This window comes from Temnothorax curvispinosus, unplaced genomic scaffold, assembly GCF_003070985.1.
Source record: "Temnothorax curvispinosus isolate PA1 unplaced genomic scaffold, ASM307098v1 QBEX01002454.1, whole genome shotgun sequence".
In the NCBI taxonomy this organism is placed as follows: Eukaryota; Metazoa; Arthropoda; class Insecta; order Hymenoptera; family Formicidae; genus Temnothorax; species Temnothorax curvispinosus.
Genome location: NW_020212234.1, coordinates 241,947 through 266,318, shown reverse-complemented (window position 1 = coordinate 266,318; position 24,372 = coordinate 241,947). Strand labels below are relative to the sequence as shown.

Sequence of the window (24,372 nt, the reverse complement as noted above, 5' to 3'; positions counted from 1 at the left end):
ATAATTAAGAAGAAAGAAATCTTGCAGTCAGGTCGGACGATATTTAAAATACATTTAAGTTACTTTAGTATACTAAAGTAAATTGAAAGAATAAATCGAAGTTTGTGTATTGAGCGTTATTAATTATTTTAACCGTAAATAAGAAATTGTTGGAATTATATTTACGATACGTTATTTGAGGCTAGTCTTTTTTATTCGCGTTTTAGATAGTTGACTACTTGAAAATGCAATCACATGTGTAAAGACACTATTCATTTTAACACACTATTTGGCAGCATTATATTAAAAAAAAAATGCAAATATGCATGACTTATTGTTAACGCAGTGATTTTATCTATCTTGCTGCACTTCTCGTATTTGCTATTCACATGTGTACATACTTAAAACATTCTCGAATATAAAATATTGAATAAGTTACAATTCTAATATACATAATTTACAATATCTAGTTTACAATATCTAATATGCATAATAGATATTATACGTATACACTAGCTAGACATTAGTCTCGACTCGTTTTTAATTGAATAAAAAGTTATTCATGCATTGCTTGCTAATTTTTTGCACGAAGATTGAAATGCAGGAAACAGACATGATGTTGTAGGGTTGAAAGGGGTTGAATCACTCTTTCAGCATCAGTCGATCGAACGGAATCGTGGATGCATTAACAATAGGTGTACAACGTAATAGTCGATGCTCATGAATATGAAAATTTCTCGCCGCTGGCCATTTTGATTAACAATCATGATTGAACAAGTTTCGGCATTACGACTGCGCGATACAACGCCGGCAAGAGCGATAGTATTCGATTCACGCATTCTCGTTGAATCGCGAGACGAATAATCCGTGATCGATCGATCGTGTAAAATGGTGGTGCTTGAATATCACAGGAGACCCATAGTCGTGATTCTCCACAGTATTTTCGATCGCGCACGTAGAAGATTGAACAGTGCAGATCATTCTCAAGGGCGTGATATTCTGAAAATTTAAAAACGTTACGCGAGTAGAGTAATGATGAATCGACATAATCCACGTAAAATAAAGAAGACAGTTCGGAGTTATTATTCATTTTTCTTTAACTTTTTCTTTGTATATAAATAATTGACTGTTTTTTCTTTTTTTCTTCTGGTTGATTTTGAAAAGCTGTCACCGAAAAAAGTTATTGCGATTTTACACACGTATTTTATTTATTTGATGGCATAAACCTTAATACAAATTTATTTTTTATACGTTACAAGTGCACTGAATTGCACGAGCGATTATCGTAAATCTGTCGCGACGGTCGCTTTACAATAAAGAGAAATTCCATCGAAGAAAGAGGCAAACGTTTTCTCGAGGAAAACGGGAAGCAGAAAAATACCATCTCTCGCAGAAAAGATTGACGAGAGTCTATACCGGTTGTGTCACTGTGCAAGCTCGATCTTTCTGTTCCGCTCCCGCGTATTCAAAAGTAAAAAGATTGGAAGGTAGGTGTTACCTAACGGATGCAACTGAGCCGGTTTGTTACCTCGTATCGTTCACCTCTTTCTTCAGAGAAGTGTAATGAGTCATTTCGAAATTGCAACTGTAAGCGGTTTCTGTTACGATGTTACGTTCGAAGTTCATGGTATGAATTACGCAAATAAATCTGCGTGAAATCATGCGACGAGTTCGTCGTTCGCTTTATCGCTCAGTTGGTAGTTATCGAAAAAGCACGATTAATAATGGCATATGAGAGTACAGTGTCATAATATTCCAGTAAAAATGTTATAATACTTTTTATACTAGTTTTTTCACGCTATTTTTTAAAGTGACTTTTAAATTTTGCTCTGCAAATAGGACAATATTTGCAGAGCAAAATTTCCTATGTCACCGTGATGTCCTATATGTCTCGCGCTACAGTAAATTATATCCAATAGACTTAAGAAGAGTTGACATTTCTACGTTTCATAAAGAAGTCCTTTAGAAAAACAAGCTGGCTTTTACGCCAAATAAGATATTCTGTATATACTGGTGCGAAGCTAATACGATATATGGCACATGTATACATACTACATCATGCGAGAAAACGGATTGTATATAGGATTTAACGTGGTGCAAAATGCACAGCATCTTCTAGGTACGACGGATTTTTTCGATTTATACGAGATATTCGTTGAAAATGTGGTCGCGATTTGCAGGAAATATACGACGCGAATATCGTCGAAACTTCAGAAACTCGGTGATCGTGAATCTGCATCATCATCATCAGCGAGAAATAGGATATTTACAAGTCTAGTAGAGTGTGTCGCAACTTGGGAGGATCGGTAAATTCGCTATAGCGCAAACATAGAAAGGCAGATATAAAAGTTATGAAACTCAGGAGTTGCAGGACTTGTTTTTTTCTGAATAAAGTCAAAAGTATTATACGCGAGGCTGTGAAAGACACCGCGAATATAACTCGAAATTAACTTTAAATGTCTTAAATACCGAACACGTCACAGGAATTTCCGGTTTAGTCGCGCTGTAAATTATGTAATAATAGCATCTTTTATCTGCGGATATAATTTATCCACTAATTATTTAACCGGCTCGAGAATCGGGTGATCTTTGATTATTATGTAAATTACAGTCAGCTAGAAATGCTTCGAATTAGCATACGTTACGCAATACGATTATATCCAGTTCTGCTATATATGTATATGTGTACCGATTAGGTTGCGCCTTTTATGAAAATTTTCTGCTTTTTGAGAAACGCTGCTTATGCAGCGATCGAAGTAGGCGTGTGTCGAAACGATGATCTTTTACTTTCGCCGAGTATCGGCGCACGTCGGGCTATCAGCCAAAACTTGCTCGCTCATGTTTCGTGAACGTAATCACTATAGTTACTTAACGTCTCTCTCCCTTTTATCTTATATATTGAGTTTCCCATGGATGTAACGTGTCTCTTTCCTCTGCCGCGGTCCTTTTCTCTCGTCCTTCTCTTACGTCATGCGTAACTTTTATATCCATGGTAAAAATTTATTGATTCCATGGTCGACCTTCTCCTGCTAATAAAATTATTTACTGTTTACTTCCTTCCTTCTTAAATTCAATTTTCATGTCTCAAATAATACGTGTGAATTATATTTAGTGATTTAGCCTTCGAAAATTTTAAACATTTTTGTGTGTGAGTAGTATCTTGTAATACATTGTGCAATATTAGAACAGAGGTAATATCATTTTATTTTGTGGTGAAAAGATAAATGTTGTTGCGCGATCAATTTCAGTAAGCAGAATGACATTCTCATCATATCCGGAAGGCTCGCGTATTCTTCATTTTGATTGCGAGTTTATTGTAACTATTTTCGAACTTCATCGTTAGAATATCTACCGTATTTTGTTACGTGTAATCGCGGTATCGAGTGCAGCGCTCGCGGCTTTTGTGTACTGTTGCAGTTTGATCTCGTTACTTCGGACAATTCAGGAACTATTGGTTACACCCGGCTCCTTTTTTTTGCAACCATGCGTTGCAAAAAGGGATCCTGCCATTTGAAATCCATTGGATTGATATTGTCATAGATACGTGAAAGTTTACAATGTATGTGTAGTTGTGTACTGAAATCAACACTTGCGATTCTCGCGAAAAAGAAGAACGCAATGAAGGCGCGTCTCCATTTTCCGATATAGAGATAGCAAAAGCTATCTCTATATTCGTGATGTAAAATCGCGAAATATAGTAGTGACGAAAATGAAGGATATATCGAAAATGTGAATAAACGCGAAATCGTGAATACATGCAAATGTATGCAAACGACAGATATATATCATGTTGACGTTACACGAAAGTTGTATGAATGATTTAAATTGAATAAAAATATGCAGAGGTATAGGATTTTCGAGATATCCCGGGACACTAATTGTGTAAGTGTCGTATATCGCATCTCGTCGACCGTAGCGATGTCATGTCATCTCGCTTGTCACGGGCCAACGTCTGCTCGTTCAGCTTCCTTCGGCAACTTCGGCCGACACGTCTCTTCCAGTTTCGCGAAATTATGCGCGGCGTGAACACCGAGGTGCATCGTGTCGTCGCGTTGTCTGTTAGTGACGATTGCTGCATGTCCGCGAAACGGCGGAGTCCGCCGGGATGCAGGACGGCTTGTAGCTAACCTCCCGTTCGGTGACAATGTCGCGCGACACGAAGGCCAGTTGCACAGATTGCCAGGGACATGCTGTAGCATCCGCCGTCCCGTTTGCGTCACCTTTCCCCGTCGACGTGACACGAGACGAGCTGAACGAACCGGAAAGATCGGTCCGGCCGGTGTCGAGTTTCGCCGCGACCACTTGCGCATCCGATACGGACGGTTGGTTTAGGAGAGACATTAATCTTAGAACTATTAAAATTGGATCTGTGAGAGCAATATGCCAACGTTACTTTGAAACTAAATAATTAACACAGCAATGTTCCATACTTATAGTATTTTCTTCGGTATTTGACAAAGTTAATATAAAAAAATTGAGAAAATTAGAATTAGGTTAATTACCTCGAGCTCTTAAAAAAGATAATTGTATTATTACTCCGTTGAATTCTAATTAAAGGTAGGAAGAAGAAACAAATCTTTTTTATTTTTACTGCATTTTATACATATTATATCTTCTATTATATTTTGTATAAGTCCGCATAGGATTTTCATGGAATATTTTACTTTTTTAAACGGTTATTAGTTTATTTGTTATATTTTCTTTTTTTTTAACAAAATTCGTTTGATAGTAGTGTTTCCAATTTTCTTGTTTAGTTTAAATTTAAATATTTTTTACATTTAATGTAAAAAAACGGTATTTTTCATAATTTCACGGTGTTCAAATCGTCCCGTTTTATTTAGAGGGAGATTACGAAACGTCTAGCGAAGGCATAGTTCTTTCGAAACGGAGCGGACACATAATTCACGGAGCACAAGCGAAAGAATCGCTTTGCGTTTACCTCAAGGAGAAAAGCGCTTCCTTAAGCAAACGCGCCTCGTTCGATGGAAACGTATCCGCGATAAAGGAAGGAGTTATTTCCGACCCATCGCACGAACCTATGGAAAACAGGTTAACCCAGAAATTCACGTATGTTCGCGATGGTCTTATTTTTATGTCTGAGAAGTTGGCACAGTCGAAATCCCTACCGATCCTGAAGAGCAAAATCCCGAGCGACGTTTCCACGGATTTTACAACCGATGTCGCGCTAATGTCCGCGTCGTCGTCTGCGCGTAAACGGAAAATGTCTATGATTATTAAGAGGATGGCGCCGTTTATCTCTCCTTATCCTTCAACGGTCTCGTTAACTGGCGTGACGACCAATTTTCATGGTCAACGATATGAGACGAGACGACTCCCGTCGAGAACGACGCTGCCGATACTTTGCGTACGTTTATAGGCTTTTACAACGATTTAAGTAGCTTTATCTTAATCGCAATGAAATTTACAGAAAACTATTTGTAAGTAGTTGTAAAGATTTATTTAATCAGTTGTATAATCTTTTATTTTTGTCGCTCGAAAATATTTTATGGTTCGCGTAAGATGGAATAAATAAGATATAAAGAGTTGTAGAGGAGAAGGATAAATCGATCGTCCTTCCCATGATTACGACAGGCTTCATTCTCTATAGGATACGACGGTGATTAATGACGGAAAGTCAGAAGAGCTCGCGGCGCTTCACGAAACGAAAAATAACCGTCGCACAATGAATTGGGATTCACGGTGTGATGCAATTCCGACATTCGTCAATGACGAGGGACACGAGGGTGCTGCCAATGTGACAAACGACGACGACCTCGTTGACGTCGCCAGAAATTCGTGCGCCTCCATAAAGTCGATCTACTTCCCGCCAAATCTTTCCGAACCTCTCGCCTCATCGTACGACCTCGGCAAATTGAAAAGACAGCAACGAGTGTCCACCGACGTAGAGACGCTGCTGAAAATAGACCAGGAATTGGGCCCGCTTCGGTACCAATACAGCGAGATCATCGGGAAGGCTCGGGCATTGGGTCTCAGCAGCACGGGTTTCGACCTTGACATCTCCTGTAGTCTAAATCGGCTAGACACATTTGTCCGATCCGCGCTGTCGCCGAGCGCGTCGGATTATTTGCCTGACCGTGGCCGCACGTACCTGCGACGAGCCACGATCAACACCGGCATCACGAATCGATCCGCTCTCGTCGATAAGACCTCGCCGTCTTCGACTTTCTCCATGGTCGGTAAACCAACTCCAAGAGGCTCTCGTACCAGTTGGTTAAACGAGAATGGCTCGAGTCGTCGGCAGGAGGCGTTAAGTTCCGCCGTTCGCGATCCCTCTCGTATACTCGAGAACTTCGATGGTCCACGGTCTTCTGGTCGGGTCAGAAGTAGCGTATCTTATTTCCCGACGACCAATAGCCATATGTTTCGGGGAGAAAATGTTCTAAATGACCGCTCTCGTGACGGATGCGTTTCCAATAGCAATTTTCAACTCTATCACAGGTCTAATGCTGTAATGGAGAGAGCTACTTCTGCGTGGGACGGTTGGTTTGCTCGTGGAACGGTCAATACAAATCCTGCAAATATTTTTAACAGAACGGAGTACAATTCGCATCGATATCTCAACCACACTGTGGAAGATTCGCGGACATCTATCAACAATTCTTTTGAAATTCGAAGACGAAAGTCTTCGGTGTCTATGGTGGAAGTGATCAATAACAATTGGTCCACTGTGGATAAAAGAACAGCGAATAAACGGTCGAATGAGCATTCCGAGATTCCCTCGGGCAATCAAAATGCGATGGCCGTTGAAACGGAATTCGCCAGTCCCGGTAGCCATTACCGCGAAAGCATGCTGCCCGAAACCGAACGCCTCGCCAAGGACGATCAAATTTCCTCATCACTCGTATTAAAATCGATCGATCCTGAGGTAGATCCCGATCGTGAAATACTACGGGCAGTATCTGCGTCAGCTTGCGCTCCTCAGATTCGTGTTGTCAGCCTGAATACGGAGTTTCGGACCACCGTCGAAAAGCGTTACACCAACAGAGCCATTAGTCCTATTCAGCAGCCACGTTTGACGACCACTTCGTCGACAACGACGTCTCTGAGTAACATCTTACTCGCCGCTAAGGTGTCCAGCATTTTCGTGCAACAAGTACGCGCCGATTCTTCGAAAAAAATGACGAAGATCGAGTCTCCCGCAAAGATATGCTCCATCGACGCTATTGAACAAGATGCGCTTGCGAATGTAGCGAGCAAGCCAAGGAGCAAGCGCGATTTTTGTGTTCAGAAAGTTGACTCTCGATCGGCTGCAGAAAATCTGTCGAGACTCTCCGAATTCAAGAGGGACGAAGCGGATCTGACGACGACAGAATTCAGAAAAACGCGATATCTCCATTTGCCGAGGACAAAAGACAAGATCACTATCGTCCCTATCGTTCTCACCGATGGAATATCGGACTCGCCGAGAACTGCAGACGTGGATTTTGCGATTCCAAGGTACGCTGTTAAGACGGCACCGAAATTGAGCTATCAGATCGCATCGTTCGACGCGAGAAAATTTCATGGGACGTCATCATTATTGAGTAGAGATAATGCAGGATATCGAAGAGATATCGCGGAACCCGTGCGTTTAACCGAGCAGTTTGCGGGCGAAAAGCGCTGGAGTGCTGGCAGGACTTCCGTTTCCCACGTCAATCGTCACGTGTATGCGGAAGAAGATTATCTTCCTTCGACGACGAGCATCGCAGGAAACCCAAAGCAACCGATTCGAATTACGACTTCGAACGCGGGAGTCGTCAGAAAAGCGCGAGAATATCGCGAATCCGACAGGCAGAGTGTGGGGAAAACGATACCCGGTATGAGGAGCACGCCGGAAGATTTCCTTTGTGAAACGTGACTCTGTGACCCGTGCGGCGCACGAGTGCGCTTAAACGTGCGTTTCGAGAAAGCGGCACTTTAGCGAAGACGCGATAAGCTCATCTCCAGAATTTCTCGAAGTCGAAGCTCTTCAAGCGAAGTGAGTTCTCGCGGGAGTTAGGTACTTTCGAGAGAAACGACGAAAGTTTAAATTTGACTCGGGCAACGAACCGCTCATAGGACAGAATTTCCGCGAATTCCAGAATTTATATGTATGTAATATGTATATGATCGCCATATGAGAATTCACGAGAAATTGGACATCGTACAAGTTAGACACATCGTAATATTAAGAAAGAAACGGTCTGAGATGGAAAATTTAAGGATACATATTTATTTTATTTCTTCGAATTTTATGCCGTTGCAGACTGAAATCTGTCGAAATAACGAAAAAGTTCGCGAAATGGGAAAAGGAAATCATCGTTGTCGAAGAAACATCTCATACAGGCTTACTAAATATAAAAGAATCGAGATCGGCCAATTCCCCGCGTCTTAGAAACAAACGAGAAGTTGCTGAGAAGAGGATCGATGGGGATGAGCCAAAGTTTGTCGCAGAATTTTTCTCTTGCGGACGGTAGACGCTTTCTGTATGCATATCGGGTAGTCTCTTTATCTTTCACGTGCTCGTTTTAAAGTGTAAGACGCGCTGTACATATTGTTGTCACAAATCCAAGCAGCGAACGACTAGCAAATATATATTAGCGGTAAATTTATACAACGTTTTAACAGATGCGATATATAGTTTTTATCGAGAACGATCATATTATTCGGAAAGGTTTTATTGAAGTATAAATATTTGATAAAAATTTTTTGCGAAATATAGAATCAGGAAAAGCGACGATATCGTTAAAGCTTCTTTGAAAATGTTTCCTCATCGTGGCAATATTTAACTGATATTCTCGGTTACTCAAGTGCAAGCCGTGAGATGATTGTGGCACGATATTGTCGTACTAATTGTACGTAAATACGTTTTAGCCTCAAATCTTTATGCGCGGTTTGTCGCTAAAACGGATTTGGTTATCTCCGCGGTGTCAGTGACGCGCGGCTAAGTGTGTGATAAGTGATGACAGAACGTCACGAACGAAATCGCTGCGGCGTGCAATTTGTGCTCTGGGAACCGGTTTTTTGTGCCTGCGAGGTGCCTCTCCAAGCACATTTTACTAAGACGTTAAGCCGTTATTACTGATAAATAATTTCTGACGCTCTTTACACGATTCGCTATGCTCACGTTCGTTAATTTCAAGGATGAGATTAAATGAACCGTTAACGAACAATCTTTTCGGTCTTTATTAATATATTGAGCAACATAATTTTATATTTCTGTCTCGTTTGAATTTCGTAATTAATAGAAAGTTGCAACCAGTTTAAGATACATCTCTCGGCATATTTGAGCAACGAGAATGTTTTCAAGGAAAACGGCGTTCGTCAGTAATTAACGAAAATACGGAAACTACGAAGTTGCTTTTGCAAATTATGTTGCAAATTCTGGGATACTTCCTTCTGCATCTCGCCGCTCCTCCGCCTCTCGTTCCCTTACGTGTTCTTTTTTTCTTTCATTTGTGCACTCTCGGTCCAGCCGTCTATTTATCTCGCTCAGCATGAAGCTACGATCGCGTTTCATATTTTTCTCTCTTGACATCGAAGGAATTTCTTTTGGTATTACTCAAGCGTCTCACCGACGATACGCGTCTGCTGTTTACCTCACGTTTTGTACGATAAAAGCTACTCATCCCGGGAGTCCCGGCTTTTTATCGAATTGCACAACGAAGGTTATCAATAATTGTATTTGTGATCAGTTTTTACATACATTTTTATTGCAATGTTTGTCGCTCTGGAAGGCTGCATTATTAAAAAACATTATTCCATGTTCTCTCATTTTCATCGTCATTCCATAATGCAATAACAACAATCGGATAATATTAGTAATTTGATAAAACACATTTCATAAATGTATCGCCATATTATTTTGACATTGTCCATTTCGCGTCCCATAAACACTAAACTCAATTTGCTAATGTTAATATCGGTCGTTATTTTCATCATCGTCGTTTCGTTATTTTGTAACAGCTTTTATTGCGATGCGCAGTAAAATAATTGTAAATGTGTCATGACGTTGCACCAGGATACTCTCTTACTGTCTCTGCATATTTTTATAATATTTTGTCGTTTGTACCGTTACTTAAAATCACAAGACAAGTATTATTTTGACGGATCATTGAACCCCTATGTTATGACGTCTAACTGGCGCGATATCTTGATGCACGCACGTTTTTACGATAATTTTACGGCAATAAACGCGTCGTTGGCGGTCTTCCAAATAGTCTGCTCTCGAGCGCATGGTTCAGTGGGATGCCAAGAGGTTACTGCCAACGTTTTTCCATCTGCTATCATTTTGCATTAATACAACTGCGAATTCAATATGTTTCGCGATTGGTTTGATTAACGTTGATTGAGTACAAGCGCATCTCACACACACAATATTGATTTTCTTTTTTTTTGCAAATACTATTTATAATTTTTGGAAATACCATTTATAATTTTCTTTTTAGAGAGAGAAATAACTAATATTTCATCTTTGAAAAGAATTATGTTTATTCTATTATAAGTTTCTTCAAGAATATTTAATATTGCTGATCTGTTTGTGGTATATAATACTTGTAGATCTTTTCTACGCTTTTATTATGTATGGTAAAATATTATGATTTTCTTACGTTGGAGAATTCACGCCTGCAAATGTCATCTAGTACCCAGCACCGATATTCACGTCCAAATATTCACGCTTTACTAACCAAAACGCCATCAAAGAAGTATGAAACTCCTCTTCGCGGAAATGTTCATTTTCTCATGCATAACTTTCTTTGACTTAAACTCATCTCGACATTATTAAATGCAATTTGCGATGTCGCCAGACAAACATTAAATTAAAAAAAAATGCAGTTTGCAATATAAATATATTGCATAATTCGAATGCTTTTAAAAATAACTCTAAACTCATGAAAAACGTGATATTTTATATATTAAAAAAGATTCCTAAGCTACATTTTATTATAGATATTGTTGAAATCAACATTGTCATCTTTTATAATGTATAGAATTATAAGTAATTAATATAATTAACAAGAGAGAGTTTGTACTCCCTGCTGAAACTAGTGGACTCAAATTAAGAAGGGAAAGAAATGATTACTGAAAATTTCTTTTCCGATCAATAATTTGTTCGTTATTTTAACTAAGTTGTGAAGTTTTGACAGAAATCGAAGTGGTTAGAAATTATGCGAAAAGTGAGGCCGATTTTTCACCATACGTAAACTAACAAAGTTCTCTGCGAATCTGTCGGCGAAACTTTCCCATCGAAGCGATTTGGTCATAAAAATCCCATGATTTTCCGATTTCTCATTCATCTTCCTGGTACTCATAAGGACATTGACTGGCAAAAGTTTCGTTCTTGCGTAAGAAAGCTTGGAAAAGAGAGCATAAGTTTTAGCGCATTTATTTTCGATATCATCATAAATAACACTTTCCGGATTATTATAATTTATTGATACGATGATAATTTATTGTTAGTGGAATATCTGGAGAACGAAAATATTATAAGGACTTTATATTCAACAAAATCGTATATCTTTATTAATTTAGAAGCATTTAGTTAATTTTTAGAACGTCAATAGATTAGTAAAACTGAAAAAATCTTTTTGATAAAAGAAAAACAAAGTGTTTGTTATCGTTTTGTTAAAAATTTGATTACCTAAATATTTTTTCAAACCAGAGTATTTTTTTGTTTAGCATTTGTTAGAATGATTTTTACAACTTGCATCGTTCTGAAAGAAATATACAACATGTCATCGAAAATACGTTTGAGTGTGCTTTGCGATTGTCATAAAATGTGCACTTGCTTCGTGTTACATTCCTAAGATTTCGTTTCGTGACAGCTTTAAAAGCGCGACATGTCGATATTGTAATATTCTCGGGCTTCTGAACAAGGAGTTGGACATGCTGCTGACAGAAATGGTGACATGCGAGCGACGTTAGATTCAAAAAGAATAACGCTAATATTTTGCCGTATGACGTATATCTTTCGACGACTTTCGGCTAACATCGTAGGTTGTATTGCGTGTTTACAGGATTTAGAAAACGCTGCGCCGTACCGTTGGCAGCAGCTGTTTAAAGTTTGGCCGATGTGAATTTTCGCCCCTAATTTTATTTCAGGGTTAAATATTTCCTTGAAATAGGCGCGAGTAATGTGGACGCATACGCATTTGTTCCGGAGTTTGTCGAGTCGGTTGTCAGTTCGTTTCGGAGAGATCATTATATATACACGGTATTTACGGAATTCCAAAGCGACAGAACTAGTGCGTCGCCAGGAAAAGCGGATTATTTCAAATCGTTCGGAATACTCTCATCGCGTGCGTCAATTTTAGTCTCTCAGAAGCGTCCTCACCGACGACACCGTCCTAAAATACCTCCTCGCGGCCGCAGTTAAATAACTTCTTAATTTTACATGTACTAAATGCGGCTCCTAATCGCGCTGAAAAATATCAACCGCTCCTTGCATTCCGAGCTCTGTTCAGAGTCTCCTCTTTAATTCGCGACTGATCGAATGTAAAAGGATAAAGTTTGATCCGCAACGTTGCATCGGCTAATAAACGCGCAGTGTTTTAGGGGCTTTCGTTTAATCTCGATGAAAACTGTTCAATTATAGACGGATCCTCTGCTCCATCGAGCAGGCAAATTTTCCGCTCGTTAAAAAATAAAATGAACAAGTTAACTATATTCTTTATCGACCAAAACTCATGAATCGGCACATTGTGCTTTCCCATTACTAGGTTTTAGTTCTGAATCGAATACACGTATAATTGATATCAGAATAGGTACGTTAATCGAATAAAAACTTTCTCAAAATAGGGAGATTGATATTGTCAGACGAATTTTTTAAAATTAAATTTTTTTAAATTTAGTTTACGAGATACGCGTTTAATAATAATGTTGAACAATTCGAATACATTTAAACAAATTTTAAACTCATAAAAATCATTGCTTTTACTTTCATAAGTTAGAAAGAATTTGGGAATGATGAATGCAGAGCGGAATCACCGCGCATATTCGTCTCTGGCGTGTTTCATGGTGCGGGATATCTTGGTTCTCTTTTAATCCACATAAACCCAGCAGCGGTATGCAACGTAATGTGAGAGTGCAACGTCTGAGAGAATAGCGAACGATACGTGGCGCTCCAATGAAAGGTCGGAGCAATTATTTCTGCTTAATGCCGCCATAATTTATGAAACTCGTAGACTGGTTAAAGTCGTTACGTAATATTCGCGGGTTCGCAATTCCGGCCGAAATCTATGACGGGGGATAAAATTTAAATTACGGAATCGCGTGGGTGGGGCCGTTCGCGCATTTCGGAAACGCTTATTATAATGCAAGCGTAGGCTATCGCTTTCCTCTTACCTAATTATTAGGCACGACCATGGCACTCGAAAGAATAATTCTTGATAATTGGCTCAATTAATGCTAGTCGGGCTTTTAGTTGGCAACGTCTATTTAAAAGTCCGATCAACTTTTCTCACAGTTCTTCGCGCAAGGTAGCCGACGTCTTCGTTGGGAATTCAAAGCTGTCGTCGGTCTCGTTAAAACAACCGTCTCCCAAAGCGCTTTGCAGAAGAGGTTTAAGCAAGCACACGATAGAAATTAAATCAGGAAAGTTTAGAATAATATAACAAAAATTTGATTATTATTAAACTAGTTTTGTTTCGATAAGTATTAAACTTAAATGTTGTTATATAAGCTTAATCTCGAAATTCATCGATCAAGCCGATATTCCGGAAGTGTAATACATAATTATTATATCTTGGAGTAAAACTGCATTGCGAAAAACGTCGCGAGTAACCAGTGAGCTTGACAAAGAGGAAACAAAAAGAAATGTGCATATGTATCTTGGCACTGTCGTACGATTAATTGCACGATGTAAATATTAATTAGGAATAATGTTTTACTCTATAATGGAATTTCTCGCGAGATAAATAATTAAAATCATTATTATTTTTATTCGGCCGGTGCAAAGTTCGGCCGCGAGTTGATCGCATGTGTGATTATTATCATCAACGCGTAGCGCAAGCGGATTAACATGTTCGCGCGACATTTAATCCGTCACGACACATTGAATTCTCCAGCGGAATCAGTAGTATCGATTACTCACGTCTGTCTGTCGAGAATTTATGTGTTTCTAAGGTGCGTTAATGTCATGTCTTCGATGTAACATGAACGATAATGGAGAATCAATGTAAATTAACGCGCTAGATCTCCCGTGTATACCTCGAAAATAGCTGTTTTGGGTAAACTGATTGAATATGCGTTTAGAAATTTCGTGAGCTGGAAGCGTCAATAGAATTCATCCAAGAAAGGATTAAAGAAAACTTAACTACATTAACAGATTAAACTTTATTGAGAAATCCTCTTTCGGAAACACGTCTAAAACAGTATTTACGGCAATGTTACTCTGATACACTTAAAAGTGAAGTCACGTATCCGCTTGTTTATGAAGAGCAGCCGTTTTGGAGAAACTTTCTCAAACACTAATTTGTCGCATTACTTTGCCCCTTAAAAAAAAATGAGTTTACTGTGTAGGCTCTTAAAATCCGACCGGATTAATATTGCACGAATATCCCGAGAAGCATGAAAAAAAAAAATGAGAACAGTATCTCTGTAATAGATGTATATCAAGTATGAGAGGAAGAGAGATAGAGGGAGAGGATTAGAAAGATAGTCGTAAATTATTAGATTACGCTGCAGCTGTTCTCGCATATTTTTTTATCTGACTCCATGTGACTAATTGCAAACACTTTGATTTACGCGGCACAGTACATCTAAATCGTGTCCTATAAAGTAGGATAATAAATAACAACGTCGATGCACAGTTTGGAATTATTTCGTGCCGGAACGCACACTTAGATCATTGCACACTCCTTCGTTTTGCAGGTCGCGCAAGTTTAAACGCACCTTAACACTTGCCAGATGTTATAACCGCGCTTGGTGCGTACGCGTGCACACGCCTGACATCATATGACAAATTATTCCGTCTCCGGCATCGGTGTCGTAACTTGACTCCGGGATTATTACCGGACAAGCGCTAGTACGTTGTAGCTTCTCCACGAAGTGAAACCGCGGGTAACAAAACAGGCCGCGGCCGCGGACGCGCGGATTTGAATGCATAAATAATGTTTTACCATCATGAATCACGAGAGGAGACTTAATCGTATTTCCATAACTTAAACAACAGGTACGAATTTTAAATATCGCATTATTTTAAACACACCTTTGTATTGCACGGTCGTGTTGATCTAAAAAAATAGAATATTACGCGATGTATTAATAATTAGACAATAATTAGATAATTGGAAAAAATTGATCGTGCGTCTTTATTCGATGAATATATGAGTTACCACCTGATCAATTGTTGTTCGAGTTGAGTTATGCAATTGATTATATCTATGCATGTGTGCTTCGATCGTTATAATAAAGTCGCGATTACTTGATACGGACACAGAATCGAATCAATAAAATTGGATTAATGATGCAGCGCTATAGAAACGTATTAAGCGGGAATTGCGTGACAAGACTTCGAAATCGCTGCGCACCATGCGTGAGGCGATACACTCGAAGGTGCGTAATATCGAATTTATCATCACAGATTGTATCTACGCATAATTTCTTATAATAACATGAGAATATTGATCCTCTTTCCATTTTCAGTTGAACTTTTCGAGATAGAATTAAATAGATTAAATAGATAATTTATCAATTAGTCTGCATGTTTTATATGTACGTTCGTACATACGTAGCGATATTAAAATTTAAAAATGCAAGGTACTTTTATCTCAACGGGTATCTAGAATTTATTTTTTATATCACTGTTTAATATATGCAAATGCATTTGCAATTTATTTTGTATAATATTATGCGAACGAGATAAATAATAGGTGGGATTTTTCTTGTGTGAACGAATATGATATATAGTAGAATTAGTTGCGGCCACGTGAGAGACGTAATTTGTATTCTTACGCAATTCAACTCGTGGCGTTAATTAGCACGTCGTGTAACGTGCGCCTATTCGTTGTAACGAACAACAACGTTACAGAGTACCAAAGTACTTTGTTGCACTGACGTTACAATACCGCGCAATTTGACAGGCTTCAGGATCGACGTGATGGATCCTGGATGATTAAACTCTCCGCAAGTGAATTCCTGTGTATCCCGAAATCGATATTGAGGTTTCTGTTATTTTAATAATCGAAAGAAAAACGAGTTTTCCCCGGGAGCGCACTTGGCATCCCCCAAACGAGCCCCTCGCGGACGATTTTCCACTGAATTAGGCAGGAAAGGAAATTTTTTGCATTTCTTTGAACTTCTTGAAGCTCTCGCGACGCTCTTCCATAACATTATTTTATACGACGAAAATACTGTTTTCACTTCAAAGGAAATGGACAATTGAATTTCTCAGCACATTTCGGATTTTCATTTCGGAGTACAGCAATTATTTTACTTTAAAAATAATAATTAGAATAGTTAATAATTAGAGCTATTTAATACTTGGATATAAATCTGCAGATTTGATAAATCCAATAGATAAAATTATTTTCAATTTATATGATAATTTAGAACAATGTTATATATTAGAATTATAATATTTATTATAATTCTATTTAAATGCTTAATTTTTTTACATGCTATATTTCGACTACCTTTGTAAATCTTTTATTTTGTAACTAATGTATTTTTATTTAAATAATTTCTTTTAATTTATTATGCCTGTAACGGCGCCACTGACGATCACAATGAACGCTCAGTAATCCGGGAATATTCATCGATACAGGTGCACGATACATTTAGATTTAGCTCGAACATGTAAATATAAAAAGTACCGATAAGTCACCACTTGTGCTGTCTGACACGCCACTACTTTACAGTGAATCAGTTGTCAGCACGTTTACGAAAAAAAATTGATCGAGAAACATCTTTGGTTATCACAGGCTCAAAGGCGCGTGCCACTGTTTGACATTGACGTATGCAAAATATATAGAATCCAAAAGGATTATATGGATTTGATTTAGTGAGACCGGTCAATTTGAGAAATCTCTTTTAATGCAAGACTAGATTTTATCTCTTACTTTTATTAAATCAGCGAGGAGATATAACGAGATCAAAATAATGTATATTATAATCGCTCTCTCATATCAATACTATTATATTATTACTATTTTAATCATTTTTAATTATCTATTAATACGATTTTTATTTGGTTTTTATTTCTTTTTATATAATTGTGATTCGAATTTTCAAAAAAAGTGGATTGAAGCCAATGTCTAAAGTTAAACGAAGTTCAATATTACATGTATTAAATCTTTCTTTTATTTTGGATTATCGGTGTTCCGATATCCAAAGGTCTGGTTTTTCATTTCTGGTTTCATTATTAGCATTTTGATTGATAAAAAGAACGATTCGTCTCTTAAACAATGGATATTTCTATTTTATACCGATACGTTTCTGACGTTTTCTTCGGACTTTACGATAGAGATGAAATATTACGAGCCACACTTTCCGCAGGATACTCAAAATACGCCTCGTAATTTAAAGATTAAGGATTTATTTGTCCGACATGATTACGCGATATCAAAGGAAAGTTCCGTCCCAACATATATCTTGAAACTCCTTAAGCTTCTGTAGCAAAGTTATGATTTACGTGTCCATTTAATAAAAGCAGCCTCTGAATAGACACGTATATAATGTAAGGTAGGATTTTATTCAACAGAAAACGTTATTCCTATCCATGATTTCCTGGCGAGCGTAAAAGCCGGCCGGATCGAGAGCGGATCCATCGAAAAATTCTTTTTTCAACAAGCCGCAATCGTTGATCTTAATACGATGATTGAGGAAAAAGAGCCACTGTTTTGTGATACGTTGTCGGAGGTATGTCGCGCTATCACCGACCTCGAGAACTACATGAGGCTTATCGGTGGACAGTAATCGTAAAAGTCTGCACCGTAAAGCGACGTCGTTGGGCCTCGATCGAGGCGAGCGCCTCCGTTATCATATTTTGCAATCCGGACCAACGTCGCTTTTGAAACTCTAACGAGCTCGGCGCACGTGGATAACGAACTGTATTATGTATTAGATCACCCGCTAGAGACTCTGTTGCTGTTTTTCTTTCTTCTCTGTTCTTGCCTTGCCCGGAAGAACGAGTTGCGCAATTATCGGAAAGTTAGCGCGGCTGACGATGTGCTCGCGCCGCAAACTTCGTGCATACATCCATTACGTCAGAATTGAGCTCCAAAAACGCCTGACTAAGGGCCAGCGCACGAACATTGCCGTAGCGTCTTACGCCTTACGTGAGAATATTGCCTTACGCGACACGCAAGCCAATCTTACGGCAACGCACAAAGAAGAATGTAACGTAATTAGTCTTACGTACGTTACATTACGCTTTTTTTCATGCGTTGCCGTAAAACACGCTACGGCAATGTTCGTGCGCTGCGGCCTTACGTTCCGAATCCGCATCTCGATCGCGCAACAATTGAGCATCTCACGTTGTATTGGGTGACTTTATCGAGATTACCGCAGCTGCGTTTCGATATTCACTGCCAGTACTGAAAATCTATAGTGTATGTGACGTAAACTGTGGATTTTCAGTACTGGAAGTGAATATCGAAACGCAGCTCGCAGAGGATCGGCCGGAAACACTATACCGTAAGCTATCAAATTTATTGAATGTGACGGTTTAATAGAAAACGCCCTGAATACGAAAACAGCTGCAACATATATTATAGTTTAATATTAGATCTTGATACAAAAAATAATTATTTTGCTCATTACTATATAAAAGTTGTCAAGCTTTAGTTAAAGTTTACCGTTATTGTGAAATCAATCATTCTAAAGACTGAAATGAAATTTTCTTTTGTGTGTAAGATATTAGAATATATGTTAAATATCACAAGTGAAGAGACATCACGACAAATGAAAAACTTGTGAAAATGTCCAAATATGATCAATTTGTTCATACGAATAGAATAACGAGTTCGTCAAATCAAATTGTATTATAGAACTCGAATCTATATACTTTGATGAAAAAAGTTTTATTGACGCCTGCTGAGATTTAGAGGCAAGTTTAGTATTCCGCGAATCCTCCCAGGTGAATTGCTGCGTCCGGAAAAATCCGAAGAAAAGTTTACCGAATAATACATCGAGATAGAACCATAATCGCGACGTCTCTTCATGGCGATTTCTCTCTACGTGCTGCAGAAGCGAAAATATCGTAATACGCTTTAGCTTTTATCTCTCGACGATTCTGAGTATCTCCCTTTTTATAGAAACGATGATTCTCCTTTTTCAACGGAAGAAATATCAGGTTGGTTAACGTTGTCGTTTAACGTCTGGCGCGGCTGTCAAAAAGTATCTCGATGAGAATTACCGCGTTATGAAATTTTACGTTACCACAGTCGGTTTGAAAACCCGAGAGAGAGAGAGAGACTGTTAGCTTACGGTACGTCTGACGAATCGTCGGATATACGCGAGAGAGGTTTTCGCGGCGGAAGTGCACAACCCGCCCTCTCCGGGTGGTGGTCCCCGGTGTCACGGTTCGGAATCCCTCACGCCCGAGGAACAAATTTGAACCCGAACTCGAGCGAGAACGTCGGTGTTCGTACGTTTCCGCTGTGCCGGCGGCGCGCGTCGGGTCGACCGGACGCCCCCGTCGCTCTTGCGCCGTAGCTCGGGGTCTGTAGGGCGCGGGTAGTTTCACGTCCATCCTGTAATATCCCTTCTCCCCGCCCGTGTGTCAGCCGCCACCACCTTGTGCTCGGTTGTCGTCGACGTCGCGCGTTGCCGCCACCGACGGAGGCGGCCGAAGTTAGCACGCGGCTCTTTGTACAAGTACACGCTCCGGGTATACTCGGGCTCCATTCATCGTCATACGGCCAGCGCGCACTGTCGCGTGCGTGCGAGCGTGGTGCGTGCACGCGTGCGTGCGTGCGTGCGTGCATGCGTGCGTGCATGAGTGCGTGCGTACGTGCGTTGCAAATCGGCTCGCGCGCGATTCCCGCCTCTGTCTGACTCGGTCTGTCTTTATCTCCTTTCCCCTCTGTCTACCACTCTCCACCTCCGCCTCCGCCTTTCTGTGCTCGCTCTCTCTCTTTCTCTCTCTTAATCTCTGCCTCTCTCTTTCTCTTTCTCTCTCTCTCTTTCTCTGTCTCTCTTGTTCTCCTTCTTGTTTCTACGTCAGTCGAACGCAAAGTCAGTCGCGTTTCGTGCCGGCTGGTGTGCGCGTCGCATCGCGCGGCTTGGCGCACCCGGGAGGCACCAGCCAACGCAGCACGGACAAACACGAGTGACGTTTAGACGCGCGCGACGGGGAGACGTTATCCTGTGATCGAAGGTTGTTCGTGACGACGCGACGCGAGTGCATCGTCCGGGAACGACGACGGGCCGCGCTCGTCGCGCGATGCGCGTATCTGATCGCGTCGCGACGCATCAACGTCGATGCCATCTCGATCGGTGCGGTGTGACGACATGCGATCGTAGCCGTAGCCGTGGATGCGTGAGGCGCGCCACGCCGAAATTCCGACTCGCCGGGACAGCCGACCTTCGCGTCTCCACCTTCTTCGCTATCCTCCGGCGTTCGTTCTCCGGCGTGGTGATAAGCGGCGGACAACGGCGAAACGAGGATTCCACGGGAGTCGTTATCGAGGACATCGACTGTTCACGGCTGACGACTCCGTGGCTTTTCGACTCCGAGTACATCGTGTGGCGAGCGCGTCACTCGCCTGTGCTATTTACGCGCGTGTTTTGCCGTCGCGGCGCATCGCGCACTTATAAGGCCCAAAGAGTGAGATCGCGCTGCAAAACGGATTCGGTAAATCCGCTGTTTTACGGCCGGATGTGAATTGCCTTAGAGCACATTGTCCCATTTTACATTTTCGATCGTGGTCTTGCGCTAGGCCAAGTGATCCTCTCGCTCCGAAACGTTCTCCAGGAGAATGAACTCTCTAGCGAGCGAGTAAGTACCGTGAAGGAGCGAGTCAAAAGTCGCCCTATGGATGTTCGCCAGGAGTGATTCTTCCTCGAGAGAGCGATTTACGGTGCGATTAGGCATTCGAATATTGTTTCAAGTGTTTATCGACGTTGGGAATATTATTCCAACAGCCTTTCAGCCTTGGCCTGAACGTTAGAATTACGATTGGCATAACAAACTAATTAATTCACTAATTCTCGTGTAGAGACGGTTGACGTGTTCTCACGTTCTTTTCAGACGAACCGTAATATGATAATTATTTAAATCCCTAGTCTTGTATAAAGCAAATTTGTCTAGTGAGTAATTTGGAGTATCTGGTCAGAATTAATTTGGCGAATTTCTCTTGCGAGAAATAAGATTAAAATTATACAATAAACGGGTCAGAGTGCGCGATTTTAAAGAATGCTTTTAACGAAGCTGAGAAAGCTATATATTTTGATGGCTATGTGATTTTGCATAATCTTATTTGAATAATTTGAGAGAAAGAGAAAAATGTTAACTCCATTCTCGTCACGTTTTCTCGTTGCGAATACACTTTTTCGGATTTTCTCTGCGGACAATGAGAATTAGAATTGATCATTCAGTCCTGTTAATCGTAATTCTCTTTCTGAAAAACACGGTGACAAGACATTTCTCTCTGTGAACATGTATAAAATTCCTTTATTTTATACTTATACTGTCGCCAAACCCTTCACACTTCATCGATCAACGTCGTTTTCACGAAGCGCGGTTTTCGGGTGCAGATTCGGGTGACCATGTTCGCCGCTGCGGTAGCGCCCGCGAATAAAAAATCCAAACACGTAGCAACAAAAAAATCGAGTGAGTCCTGCTTTGGAAATCAAATAAAGAGCGGCGTTTTATTACCTCTTTGCATGCCTGCGCGCGATTCCCGGAAAAGTTCCGCTCTCTGTAAAGTGAAAAACGGAGAGCTCTTTGCATTTTCAGTCGTTTATGAGAAGTCGCAATATTCGGCTTTAAAATGGTCAAAAAGTTCGAGATCGAGTCCGCGCCAAAGATCAAAGAATCTCTCGTTGAAAGCCATCTACGCGCGGTGAGTCTGGGACACACTGTATAGAGCGCATCGAACATCCGGAGCGATGGAATCGCAACATTGTGCAGTAACACCGTGCTGTGCTAGGTATTCGTAACTTCGGGCGAGGACGTTTCGACTATAAATACATTTCAATTGATATAGAAACGGATTGATATTGTAATTATCTCCGTGTAATTATCTCGAGCAATTGGCTCGCTGAAGAGAGGTTCCTCTGCGCTGTGCAATCCGAAGTAATTAGGAGAAAATTTAACGGAGCTGTCGACGTAACTTCGCTCGCGATGACAGTCGCTTGACAGGCGCGTTCCGATGAAAGAAAAGAAAAGATGGTTAAAAATTCGAATTATTCGGACACAAATGTGACTAGTGTGTCGCATGATGAGCTAATGCGCACCCTACTCTCTTCGACCACGTGGCTATTTGTCTTCGTTGAGCGGTTTTGCTTCTACTTTCCGCGTACAATGTGTCGGCAAACGTGTCAACCGACGAAAACGACAACCATTTCGTGTTACCGCATTTTCCGCAAGAAAAAGAGGAAATCTCTTCTCCGGAGGAGTTGAAGGAAACAAATATTTACGCCGTTCCGCGCGCGAAGGATCGTGATCTCTTTGCACGCGGAGATTGTGTGTAAAAATCCGTTCCGCGGTGGGAAATCGGTGATGTTAACCGCGTTATGTGCAACATTTACGTCAACTTGAATATACGATAGCTTTACTGAGTCGTTATTAGCAAAATTGCACAGTATTTGCAAATTGAAAATCAATTTATTGTTACATTAAGTACATCTTATTATCGTTTGTAGTTTTCTTTTTTCTCTTTCTCTCTCTCTCTCTCTCTCTCTCTCTCTCTCTCTCTCTCTCTCTTCTTCACAAACAATTTATATGAGCTATCTTTATTATATCATAAAAAATATACTACTCTTCATCTTTACTAAAGGTACTTATTTTCTGAAAGCACTATTATGGTTGGACATATTACTGAACATTATCGTGTAAAAGTTTGGACGTATTATATAATGAATATGCGCGGATATTATCGTTAACTTGAACCCACAACTTTGATATGATTTCTATTTTCGTTGGAGCTTGTTCGTCGCTCGCCTTTATGGCTCCCTCTCCAATAACCGAGGCGACTTCAAGAAAAAAATGTGTCATTGAGTTAATTCCTTTCTGCGGAACGCGGATTATCCCTGTTCAATTTAATAAATTTTGACTCAGTCTTTTTCGTTTGCGTATGCCTTAAGCCTTAAGCTATTCTTCGCACACCGAGTCTATTCTTTGCGCGCGGAACTTTCTTCCTGACTTATATAGTTAGATGTATTAGGGGCATTGTGTGGCGTGACGACGCGCGCGAAAAGTTTATGCAACTTTAATGCTATCTACCAATCACCATAAGAATATCGAGGATTTTGTGTTACAACAAAAATTTGCGTGCCAATGGCAGTGGAGATAATTTAGTTTCTTGACGGAAGAAAGGAGACGCTTCGGAAAGTTATAATTAGTCGTCATGAAACGAGATAATCGTCATCTCGCCGTTCTTTTGCTGCTGTCACAATGGAACAAATGTGAAGATCGATGCAAGATTGACGTAATGGAAGAAAATTCTGTGTTATAATTAACGTCGACTAATTTTGAGGATTTCCTTTCTCTCTCTCGTATTTTGTTAATAAAAACTTTTTGGAGCTGTCCTTATAAAGTAGTATCTTGATGTGTATATTTCATTTTTGTCGTAAGCATCAGATGTTTGCTAGTTTACAGCGGAGTTCTTTAAAGCTTTCTGTCGTCTCTTCTTTATTTTATTATTTTATTATTAAAGAAATTAAAAGCTGCCTGAGCTTATTCTGCAAAGAAACGTAAATAATTACTGTTTTAATTCTAAAGGGGTTCACAGTTATTAATATTATGTCACTTTAAAACCGATTTGTATATAATGATAGCTCTTGATCAGAAAATATTTAGTCCTTATTTTGTATATGATATATTTGAGTTAATGAACCTTATTTGTGAATTATATAGGATGAATTTATCGCAAAACTCAGTTTTTACTGTGGAGCGTGAAGTTAATTTAATTTTGCTATTAATTCACGCGTATATGAAACATGATTATAAACGAGGATGGAAATTATCACAACTCTCTCACGAGTGAACAATCTGGAAACTTTGTATAATCGGATCACTGCTTGCATTTTGACGTACAATACAATCGTTACATAACTATATTTGATAGAAAATTTATGTTTCCATGGAAAAAATAAATAGTACAAGATACGGTTATTTTACGTCAAAAACGTCAAAGAACTTTTATTGAAGCTGATAATACATGAGCAATAAAATTGATAATATACTATTCATAAATAGTAATTCGTTATTCACTTACACAGACAAAACTAAATTCAATGTTTAATGCT

At 39.8% G+C, this 24,372-nt stretch overlaps 2 protein-coding genes across 3 annotated transcripts in view; both read left to right on the top strand.

Annotated features, from left to right (window-relative positions):
• The window catches only part of LOC112451711 (cAMP-specific 3',5'-cyclic phosphodiesterase, isoforms N/G), a 315,563-nt gene that overhangs the window by 112,942 nt on the left and 178,249 nt on the right, over positions 1 to 24,372 (top strand). The gene's annotated exons all lie outside the window — the stretch shown is intronic.
• The window catches only part of LOC112451716, a 17,018-nt gene continuing 12,353 nt past the window's right edge, over positions 19,708 to 24,372 (top strand). Inside the window, exon 1 of the mRNA XM_025011538.1 lies at positions 19,708 to 20,755. Within this exon, the coding sequence (XP_024867306.1) occupies positions 20,345 to 20,755 (411 nt within the window). The 5' untranslated portion in view covers positions 19,708 to 20,344. The remainder of the gene's footprint in view (positions 20,756 to 24,372) is intronic.